At 46.6% G+C, this 12,177-nt stretch overlaps 1 protein-coding gene across 1 annotated transcript in view; it reads right to left on the reverse strand.

Moving 5' to 3' along the window:
• Nucleotides 1-12,177, reverse strand: part of akap9 (A kinase (PRKA) anchor protein 9) — a 74,899-nt gene that overhangs the window by 34,720 nt on the left and 28,002 nt on the right. The window contains exons 15-19 of the mRNA XM_056583456.1: nt 11,888-12,004; nt 11,633-11,845; nt 8,863-8,984; nt 7,792-8,009; nt 5,170-5,411 (exon numbers count right to left, since the gene is read on the reverse strand). Of these exons, the coding sequence (XP_056439431.1) occupies nt 5,170-5,411; nt 7,792-8,009; nt 8,863-8,984; nt 11,633-11,845; nt 11,888-12,004 (912 nt within the window). The remainder of the gene's footprint in view (nt 1-5,169; nt 5,412-7,791; nt 8,010-8,862; nt 8,985-11,632; nt 11,846-11,887; nt 12,005-12,177) is intronic.

Below are 12,177 nucleotides of genomic sequence, written 5' to 3' on the forward strand. Positions count from 1 at the left end.
CCGGCAGAAGATCAACAGAAGTGCAAGGTCTGACAGGGCAGTCAGGAGACTGCTTGACAGAGGTTTGACACAGGGGCTTCTCTGCCCAACCTGCATGAAGCGCAGAACCTTCAACCATGAATCCAACACCACTAACCCATCCAACCCACTGAATCCCTCCACAGATCCACAAAAACACCAAGACACCCCCGGTGTTCAAACACTTACAGTATAGGGGGGCGTGGGGAGGGAGATTTTGGACACCACCTTAAGCAGGTGTCCGTTCTCGCGGTGGTTGATGTGGGAGATCTGAGTCTGCACCACCACGGCGTTCTTCTCGTTCAGGACCGAGGTGAAGGGGAAGGGTCGCGGCAGGGGCACGCGCGACTCCACCTCGTACACGTCCTGGTCCACGCCGTCCAGCCACACCACGCTGTTGTGGGCGCTGGAGTTCCAGTAGGACTTGTACGAATCCATGGCGGCGGTGGGGGGACTGCGCCGAGACTCACTGCCCGACAACGGTGTTGACAACGGCGTCGCTCACTCAAACATCGGCTGGCGACTGGCCAACTGACTTTTCTTGTCTTCTTAAAACAACAGTCGATCAAACCGTCTCGTTCCGTCGTACTCCATGGGAACAGTCTTCTCTGCCTCACCGATGCTTCCTCGGGGGCCAATCAGGTCAACCGATATCCACAAACTGAACATACACACGATACTCCGTGGGGGGGGGGGGGGGTAGGTGAGGTTGTTAGCAGTAGCTCAGAGCAACAGCAGTCTCCTTCCTACGTCTCTCGCTCAGCGCCCGGCTCCGGCTAGAGTCAACATTCAGCGCGGCTGAAGAGGTAGTGGCTTTTCTCTTTTTTTTCTTTTTCTTTTCCTCCTTCCTTTAGCGTCACCTCTGATCACATGTCAAGCCAGAGGGGGGCGAGTCCGCCAGGTGTCAGGTGGAGGTGGAGATGTGGAATCCTCGCCCAAGGAGCGGGAGAACTCGTACGGCCGCCGAGGAGGTAGGACGTCCGCTCGCGTCCGGGACGAGAGTCATAGTCCCGTGTTGGGGAGCGCCCTAAGCCCGGTGGGGCTGGAGGTTGGTCCTGGGGGGGGAACGCAGACCGCGGACCACGTGGAGGTAAGTCCTTCAAACGAATGTTTTGTGTTTCCCCGAGTGAATGGTTTTGAGTTTCTTTGCCTGGTAATCTCTCGCTCTCTTGGTGCCTCCTCTCCCTCCGTCTCTCTCTGGTTACTGAGTGGAGTGCAGCCGTAACCGCGGCGCACACCCCCCCTGACGACTAGCCTACCCCCCCCCCGCACTCTCCCTCTCCTTTCTCTTTCCCTTTCTCGCTCTCTCTCTGTGCTCGCTCACTGGAGGTTCGTCAACAATGCCGTGCCGCCGTGGCAACCGTGACCCGCCGGGAAGCCTAGCCCTTGGGGAACCCCCCCCCCCCACCACCACCACCACCACCACCAACTCCCCCTCACAGCGCTACCCCTCCCCTTGATTGTTTCTTTCCAAGTCAGTGCAGCCAGTGAAGGGTGAAATGTCTGATCCAGGTCGTGCTCTCCTTCAGTGTCTCTCTCTCTACCTTGTTCCCTCTCTCTCTCTCACGCACACTCTCTGCCTTGCTCTCTTTATCCCTCTCACTAGCTCACACACACTCTCTGCCTTGCTCCCTCTATTTCCCACTCACTATCTCACACACACGCACTCTCTGCCTTGCTTTCTCTATCCGTCTCTCACACACACACACAAACACACACACACACACACTCGCTCGGCCATGCTCGCTCTAGTTCCCTCTCGCTGCTGCTCTCTTGCCCCCCTCTCTCGTGCTCTGCCGTCAGTTGCTCCACACGGCCAGCGTGCTCCGACCTCATGCGACGGTACCTCATGTACTCGTTCCGGACGGTTCTCCTTGATTTCCAACACCCAAAACACAACCAAACCCTTTGCTTGCTCCCTGTTCTCCCTTCACCGGGGTGTTGTCACTTTCATAGGTCGCTATCCAGAAGGACAGGCTTAAAAAAGGATTAAATCCCAATGTCCCAGTTTTTCAGTGTGTGTTTTTTTTCCAGCCGTCTGTCCGTGTACTTCCTATGTGTGCACAGATCAGGATAAGTGCCTTGCAGAACGGGGCGGGACGCAGGTGTGTCTTCAAGCCCCGGGGCCGAGTCAGCTCAGGTAGATTTGCAAACAGCGCAAGCTCATTCACACGCTCTCTCTCTCTCTGACAGACCGAGACAGAAACACACACCCACACGCACACGCACACACCCACACACACAATACAAAGAATCCCTGCACACACACCCTATATTCCTTCTCTTTCTTCTTTGACACAAACTTGTCAAACTGGATCCACTGTCTTTGTAGACACAGTAAGCCTTATTCCATTTTGATTAGGATAATTTACAAGTTTTGAAGTGTTGAGGATTATTTCCCCCACGTGGCTCGTCCTCTTCCTCCGTTCAAGTGTCGTTCTAATCTCAAAACGCACACGAACCACAATCAGACTATGTAGACACAGGTTGCTTATACCATTTTGATTAGGATAATATACACGTTTTGAAGCATTGAGGATTATTTCCCCCTCATGGCTCCTCCTCCTCCTCCCTCTGCCTCGTTCAAGTGTCGTTCTAATCTCAAAACGCACACAGGCCACAATCCAGACCGGGTCAACCCTCACTGACCCACTGTGGCGAGTAAGCAAAGCAATCACCACGTCGGGGAAAATCATTTACCAAACGCCATGGCGACCAACCAGCGATAGATGCACCACAACATTCCTGAGGAGCTCTCCGCCGGAACCAACCGCCACTCCGGGTGATCCACTGATTGATACCAAGTCGTAGTGGCGGCCATAACTCACGAGACAAACGCTTGTTCAATCGATCGCCGTAGTGGTAGTCGTAGCGGTAAGGATCGTTTGTTGCTAGCCGCTAGCTGTTCAAGCTGATTGCTAAACGTTATAATTACGTGTCCGTGGGAAGTGGTGGAAGACAGGGCGTTGAGCTACGAGATGGGATACACAGCCGGGGCTTGTCAAACATGTTTTTATTGAAAGATGGATGCCCCGTGGGGTCTGTGTCAAGTCACTCACTGTGGTGGTTCAGAATGCACTAACCAGTCTAACACTGGCTCACTTATAGTGGGCTAACAATACACCCTCACGCAGAAACACACACGTACACATGCACAAACAAACACAATTATCCAAACCAGGGATTGTTTAAATTCGGGCAATGCGAGAAAACGTTACATTTGGAGTTTACCTCCCCAAATAACTTAAATCTGCAATATCGTGGATTGAGCTGGGCATAAATAGAGCAGAATAAAGCCTGGTAATCAAACTAGAATAAGACGAAAGTCCCTGGATGGATTGACCCGTGGAAAGACACGTTTAATTCTTGAGAAACTTTCTAGTTCAGATATTTTATAATGCAGTAAGTAGTTCCAGTTTAAAACGTACATTGTGCAGTTTTAAAGTACATCAAAAACCAGGACCAGTATGCGAATAAATGATATGTGCACACATGTGCAAATGCTTGATCTCATTTACTGCATTCATTCAGATAGTAGATGAAATGCGGTGTGTACCATTTAATTTCATTTGTTGTTTTGGATCAATTCTCGAGAGTTGAGGAACCAACTCAAAAGTGTCTTAAATAATGCAAACGTTTTATAAGAAAAATAAAACCTACATTATTGAAACATACATTTCATCATGCTATGTGCCGACCGTGCACTCAGCGAGTCATAGCGCACTTTAGTGACGCTTGGCCAGAGACCGGGTGCTATTTTTAGATGGCCAAGATAAAGGGCATTTTGCCGTGTGTAATGTGGTGCGTACTAGCCAAGGGGGAAGACTCTAGCTAGTTAGCTTAGCACAATTAGTGCATCACAGTTAGCGTAGCACATGAAACAGCCTGGCGCACGCTGGCCTCTGGCTGGGATCTGAGGCTCCGACACTCGTGTGTGTGTGTGTGTGTGTGTGTGTGTGTGTGTGTGTGTGTGTGTGTGTGTGTGTGTGTGTGTGTGTGTGTGTGTGTGTGTGTGTGTGTGTGTGTGTGTGTGTGTGTGTGTGTGTGTGTGTGTGAGTGCGTGGACAGGCTAAAGGGGGGTAGGGCTATTATTTGATGCAGAATTCCGATAGGTCGAGTGGCCGGACAAAGGGGCTCATGCAAATGGGGTCTGGTATCTATAGGCAACCGCCGGGAATGAGACGACCCTATTGTCACTAGATTCTAGGCCGCACAACTTTGTTGACGGTGTAAATTCTGCAGCCTCATCCCTATTCTGTCGTTTTTTTTTTGGACTCTTGGAAGACTAACATGGATACATGATGCACTGACTGTTTGCGTGGTGTTTGCGTGTGTGTTTGCGTGCTTGCGTGGTACAACATTTTGAATAAAGCATAGTGTGTTGACGTAGTGTTTAGATCTGTCGGTCGGATTTAGGAACAAACCAACCCAGCTGTTTACAACTCACACATTCCGTTCATTCTTATAGAAACAGGACCACATGTATTGTGATCTGATTATAGACTTTGTCTGCCAACGTTAAAACTATGACAGTAACAGTACTTATGATGCCAAGTTATGTCACAAATTTAAATATAGGAAGATTACTAACTATGACAAACATATTTTTCATATTTCTATGCATATATATGTTCTATGTTATGAGTCTTACCCACCCATAGGTTTATAACAGGTTTGTTTTTATTTATGTAGAAACAGATTTGCTTTATTATGTCATTCTTACTTGATAGGTATATAATAATAAAGTGTTTTTTTGCAGCAAAGTGTAACATTCAAGTAACAGAGTTCTAAGCCACAGCGGTGATGAACTTTTTAAAAATTGCCTTAAACCTGCAGTACGTAGAACTTCTTATTAGAAGCCCCTAGTGGTCTGTGTTGCAGCTACAGTTAAAAATAATTAGAAAGAGAAAAATTCCCTGGATGGATTGACTCGGTTGTGAAACTCTCTTATTAAAATATTAATAATTAATAATAATTTTTTCAATGGAGTTAAAAGCTGCAGCCAAAAGGTGACATAGTGCAGGTTTAAAGTGCCATGACATTGTTATAATAAAAGAGAACAATAAAAAGGACGACAATACAATTGAGTGCAGTGATGAGGTTGGGCCAGGGAGTGCCCGGGCTCCGTGCCGGCTGATCTCTGCTTCCTACCTGGTCGCTGCTCTCTGCGATGGCCACCAGCATTCGCTCCAGGGCCCTCTGGAGCCGGCTACTGGCTCCCAGCAGGGACTCCTGGTCTTCCAGCAAGCTCAGGACCCCTGTGGACAGGAGGGCCGGGTCGTCCGGGGCCACAGTCCCCCCTGGGCCTCCGTCGGCCTCCGCCACACCGGACCAGGCGATGGATGACTCATCCGCACTCGACTCACTGCCCTGGAAGCTGTCTGCCGCAGAACCTGGAATTACACACACAAACACACACAAAATAGACACACACGTTAGTTAGCATTCAATACAGTTTAACAATCCTGTACTTGGGATGCAGGGATCGATTTTTCTCACCAAAGGGGAGTTCAATTGCTTGATAAAGAGGTTAAGTTTAAGTAAGTACATACACCATAGATGCACACATATGGACAAGTGTTTGCGGTATAGAAATATATGTGCCTGAGTAACATTAGTTAGAATATGCACTGAGTCATCAACTTCAAATATTATCTTGGGACAACATTGCGGTAAACTGTAAAAAAACTATAAAATTCCTTTCTATACATAAGAAGCATGCATGCTACCACCAACAGGCCAATGATTGTTAGTGCTGCGGCAAAACCCTCAGGTTAAAAGTAACAGACAAATCAAACAAGAACACTCTTACGGTGCAAAATTATGTTTTTACACTATTAGATAGCTTCACATTGAATTCAATCATAACCAACAAAACTAAAATAAAAAGGTAACAAATGTTAGGTCATATGGGCTTCATTAATCCCAGAATATACATTTGGGCCAACAATTGAAGTAGTGGATAAGTTTTAAATGTGTCTGGTCTTCAATGTTGACCTGGATATAAAGGACATTGTGTACTACATCATGTGACCAAGCCTGGGGTGTGTATTGAAGGAGTGGTTCAAACACAATGCTGTTCTGAACCGGATGGACCCGCTGTTAAACAGGAACTCAAGATGAAGGTAGGCGACTTAAAAAGGTGCAATGCACAAAATAAACGTTCACTACAGATTTCACGATATCAAGTGTAATCACTTTTTATAAGATTGGATAAATGCAGAAGTTGTATTATTTTGAATTTTATAGTGCAGTGTCTCTGGCATTAGTTGAGCAATAACAGGCCTGATCATTATGAAATAAAGGACTATCATAAACACCCTTTTGGTCACCTCATTTAAACAAAGTTTATAAGAACATCAAGGTTTCTTTTAGCGTGGCTGGCCCCAGTGGGAATTTAAGCTCTAACCTCGGCAGTGTTAACACCAGGCTCTACCAGATGAGCTAACACAAGCAAATGACCCATAGACTGGATAGAGAGTACAACACGTAGTATTTTTCTCTCCATCTGGGATCCGTTTACTTTGCATTTTGTGTGTTTTAATTCACCCATTATTTTACCCATCTATCAAACCCTGCAGGGCAAAACAACATATTTGTATTGTTTTGTACTTTTATTAATTGATCAATACACCATAATCATTATTAGGTTGTACAATGCCACCGTCATCAGTGTCAATTCAGTGCAACTTTAAATGTTTGATTCATGGGATAAGCAACCCTACGATGGCGGCTCCGAATCAACTGTAATTAAAATGGTAGAACTCTTTACAAGGTCATTAACATGACATTTTGATGGGCCTAACAGCCTTTCTTGTAAACCAGTTAGACAAGGTCTGCAGGACTAGTGACAGCAATTTTCTCTTGTAAAATACCAACCCATTAAATCTCTACCATCTGCCGCCAAATGATTGGAATGTTCCTCCTGTGTTAAAAGGCGTGACCATCAGACACTTCATGTTTAATGATTTGAACTTTTAATCAAAGTAGCAGCTTTACAAATCCACATTTGCCATATAAAATTGTATCAAAGCCCCTAAGCCCCATAAGAACCCCCCCTCCCCCCCAGTATATAATACGAGCAGCATGTCAATTCAATTAATAATAATTCAAAAGAAAATAACCAGCAAGCACTCAATCAATCAATCAATCATTCATAGACGGAAATATTTCATTGTTCAGTTTGAATTTTAGCAAATACAATACTAGTTTGACCTTTAGTTTTCATTTTTTTAGTTGCCATCGCGTTGACCTCAAGTAATAAAGCAGCTGCACTGATATCGTTTAGCCCAGTTTGAACTGGTTAGACGTCCGGCGCTTCAAGTATTTCATGCTTCCCCTGAAACAAAAACTTTATGAACCCCCCCCCCCCCCCCCCTCTGAAAAAGCGACAAGCAAGCAAATGACAGACAAGTGAGCTAGCAAGAGCTACCAATTAGCAAGCTCTAATTTGTTCTTCCACGAGGGAAACCTCAAAAAGGGCAGGATGCTTGAATGTTCTTAATGACTTCGGCCACGACCTCGACCACTGCTACCAAACCCTCGATCGCCCCCTCCGATTGCCCCGTAGTGTACGGCGGCGATCAGAACGTGAGCCTCTCCTACTCGTAGGAGCAGGAGAAGCTCCTCTGCCAAGAAACCCTTGATCGCTCCCTCCGATCGCCCCGTATCGGTCAGGGTTAGGGTTAGGGTTAAGGTTCGATCAGAGCGTGAGCCACTCCCACTCGTAGGAGTAGGACTGCTCCTCTACCAAGAAACCCTGGACGGACTTGCCTGCGGAACAGAGGCTGAAGGGCTTTGTGTGGAGCCTCCCCAGGGAGGCCTCCGACCGGAGGCCAGCGTCGCTGGGCGGCGGCGGCGGCGGCTCGGCGGCCGAGGCCAGGCGCAGGCTCTCCACGTGGAGGCCCATGGTCTCCTCGGCGGCCGCCGTGGTCTTCAGGACGTCCTGCAGCACCTGGTGCAGTCGGTAGTTGTGCTCCCGCAGCAGGTTCCTACGGGACGACGGCGGAGGGGTGGAGGGGGAAACAAACGTTACTTCTGCATTTTTTGGTTGCCTGCAAGGCAAGGCAAATTTATTTATAAGGCACATTTCATACAAGGCAACCCAATGTGCTTCACTAAAGACAGATAATCAAAGCAGCAGAAAGCACAAATTGGAAAAAGAATGGAAATGCATCAATAAAGTGCATTTTTAGTGGTGGTTTTTGGGGCTGTAGGTAAGATTTGAAAGTTGTAAAGAGAGAATTATGAGTAGATAAGAGCAGAACGGGCAAGGTTTAAAAAACGAAACAACAAAAATAACTGAATGTGTCTAATCAAATGTGCCATTCATGCACTTTTTATCGACAGGCGAGGTGGATTCCCAGAGTCTATTGCAGAAGTTATGACCCGATTGGTCAGAAATAAGCAGAGAGTTTATTCTAATATCTTAATTGGCTCATGCAGTGGCAGGCAGAGTAGAAAGTAGGAACATGTTCACAGTGCATCAAACTCACTCGTAGCATAATGCATGGCCGATGACATTCTTAACGAATTACAGCTCTCGCATCTTACTTTCAGCACCATTAATTAGCATGTTTTAATATAGATATATATATAAACGTATATATTTTCTTATCCCTCATGCGTGTGTAGCTGTAGTTCCATCACCAAGTTTTATTGAAACCAATGTCTAGACTGAAGTATCAGTCTAGGCATGGTATAAAAATAATCTCACATACTATATAAACTACACTCTACAGACTGAGCCGTCTGCAATATTAATGTTCATGATTTTACCGTGTGTGTTGCATTGTTAAAAGGCCTAATATAAAAGCGTATAACCATGATAACAATCGCCTCTACCTTTCCGAGGTGACCTCTTCCAGACCGCTGGACTCAAGTGTGGCGATGTCCCCTCCTCCAGGCTTCCCCATCTCCTCCCCATCCTCCTCCTCCTCCTCTTTCTCCTTCTTCTTCTTGACGGTCTGGAGGGGCAGCAGGGACAAGACAGACAGTAACCCCGTCATCATCAGTCTATAAACGCAGCCTCACCTTCCCCAGACAACACACAGCACTACACTACAGTCCAGCCTCAGAGTTCGCTGGCCACCATTATTAAAAGTAGATTCAAAACCAGGCCAAGTGCAAGCGGCTACAAACGCGGAACTTATGCGAGAGTGACCGCAAACACCCTGATTACTCCCTCCCTCTCTGGCTCGCTCTTGGAGCCACTGCTGGGAGACAACAGTAGTATCTTTGTGCTGCTATGGCAACAGGTGTGCTCCACTCTTAACAGTGAGTGGCGATGGTGGTGGTGGTGGCAGAGCAGGAGGCGGCTCCCCCTGTTGGTGGGGAAGAGGAACTGTGACGACGTGAGACCACCAGAGAGCAAAGGAGGGGATTGCACTTCTGCGCCGAGGGACTCAAAGTCATGGGTGTAGCCCACGGAGGCCGCCGCCGTACCTGATGCGCACCTCTCAAAAAGGGTCTCACACGTCAGGGCCCGCCTCTAGTTAGTCGTCAATTAACCGGAACACGTAGCAGTAAAGACTTAATGCTACATTTAAGTTAATGTAGCCGTTAAAGTTTAGTAGCCATCCAGGGAAAAAAAGTTTTTTTTGATAAACTAGTCGAAAAAATGTATGATAAACTAGTCGAAGAGGTTGACGTATACTGTATTGTTCATTTTCTGGTACAAACTCCTGTAGTATCAGAGACATCATTTTTGTGTTATAGACAGTAAATCACCAGATGTCAATGAATCGTGACTTTTTTGACATTGTGGCACAGACTCACTGACACAGAGCCTTTCGGCATAACTATTTGTTGCAGAAGCGAAACGCAACCTTAACTATCCGTGCTGTGAGTCACCGTGTTGCGTTAGCCTTCAGGCACCAACCGCCACTGTTAGATATCAAAGAATCCCTTCAGTATGAACGGCAGAATAGCTCAACACATGTTGAGCTACAGGGAGTGCTTTCACCTTTACACAACCTCCGTGAAGAACATTAAGTTCTAACATAAGGTCATTCAAGTAATATTCTGTACGATTTGATATGAACATTAATAATAAATCTGACTGCATATAATAGATATTTATATATCATATAGTCTTTTCATTAATTTTATGAAAAGACATCCAAGTACAAAGTTGCACGTCTTCAGGCACTTGAGAGTGTTTGGCTTAAGGAACGGCGGTTGGGAGAGATGTAGCTCGACTACTGAGCCCATCGTGAAAGTGTGATGAAGCCAGCCGTCGGCGCACAACGCTGATCGATGATGGCAGCCGTCGCCTCGCGTGCGCAATTCCTAACGATGCGACAAACGACGCGCGCAAAGCCTTTCTGACGCAGGGCTACGAGTGGCTGAGGCAGGATCACTGCCGTGGTCGCAGAGGCTGGCGTGACGCTAGGAGCGTTGAGTAAGGCCTCAGCTGGGAGAGGGAAGAAAGTTATTGAACTCACTGCCAGACCACTATCCCTATATTTGAGACCTTCAAAAGAATCACAAAATTGTGGATAATTCAGCAACATCATGCTTGCATACTTTGTTTTTTTACAATGCTTTTTTTTGTCTTCTTTTACTTTGTCTTCTTTTATTATTTTCCATTTTATTTCATTTCCATTTTCTTACTTTTTAATAATGTTCATCTGTATTATTATTTTTAAACAAAAGCCCCACTAGGTTAAAGTAACATAAATTAGCTTTGGCTAGAAATACTAGGATAAAAACATCGGATGACTCACATGTGTCCATGTTTCTCTGTCTGTCCCTATTGAGATGAACCTTAAATAAATAGGGTTTATTTCCTTCTCCCTCCGGAAAAAGGAAATAGCTGAGTCAGAGCATGTAAACTAGTTCAGAGATAGGACACGCTTAACCCTTTTGGACTAATCGAAAGTACTACCTAACTAGCACCCTAAACTACTCTCTAACCATCACTCTACACTACCCTCTCTATAACTAACCCTCCAAACTGTACACCAACTACCACTCTTGAAGCTGAGAGAATGCTTAACCCAACAGGGACTTGAGCTCCATCTAATAAGTGTTAAATTGGTCCCATAGCAACTGAATGAACTGCATCTCAAAAGCCCATTAAGTCACCCCAGGAATCTGTGATTATACCCGGTAGGTTTTTAACACCCACCAGGAACAATCAGATCACAAATATTACTCACTAGAACGCTGTGGGAATTATCGTTACCTAAAATCTACTCTTCAACGTCTATCAAGCTGGCTCTTAGAAGGCTGTGGGCGCTACAAGATAGGGCAGACAACATTTATCTAGACGCATGTGATTACCAGGCAAGCTTACGTAAACACCCCGTCCGTTTAGACGCAGGCCAAAACCTGCCGCGAAACAAGGCCAAGATGCAGAAGGAGATTAGACCAATCCTTTGAAACAAACAAAGCTCATCAGCCAAAAGGTTCTGGGTTTGATCCCCAATGTCCTCAGTCTACCTGCAGGCAACCCTTGAGCAAGACCCTAACCCTTACCTGCTCAATAACTAAAACATAATGTGTTTGTATTCTCTATGAGTCGCTACGGATGAAAGCATCTGCTGAATGACTAGATAGTGAACAGTGAGGCCCTCGTTGAGGTGTGCTTGTACAACAACGTTCCACTGACCTTCTGGACTGCCCACGCAGCGTTCCTCAGCTGTTCCTTCAGCCGGACCACCTCCGAGGTCAGCTCTCTGACCTCCGTCTCCAGCTTCCCGCAGCCCTCCACCTCCTTCAGGGAGGAGGTCCCCCTCTCCTCCATCACCTCCTTCTTCTTCTTCTTCTTCTCAATCTTGGGGCGGGTCTGAATGGAGGAGGTGCCCAGGACCCTCGGACCGCACTTTTGGGTTTCCCTCTCCTCCTCCTCCACCTCCTCCTCCTCCTCCTCCTCCTCCTCCTCGGGTTGAGTCTGCATAGAGGAGGAGATCTGGAGGCCCCGCTTGCTGATGCGTGCCAGCTCCGACTGCTGGGCGAACTCCACCGACATCTGAACTATGACCTTTGGGGATCGCATGGAACATACATGCCAATTCAGTGACGGCTCTTGTAGTTTGCTTGAGGAATGAACCATTTATGTCAGAGTAACAAGTAGGGCTGGGCGGTTAAGCAAATTTCGATCTCGATTTGAGCGTCAAACAATCAAAAAACTAATATAATCGTTTTTTTTTTAAT

The sequence above is a fragment of the Gadus chalcogrammus genome, chromosome 22 (assembly GCF_026213295.1).
Source record: "Gadus chalcogrammus isolate NIFS_2021 chromosome 22, NIFS_Gcha_1.0, whole genome shotgun sequence".
Classification (NCBI taxonomy): Eukaryota; Metazoa; Chordata; class Actinopteri; order Gadiformes; family Gadidae; genus Gadus; species Gadus chalcogrammus.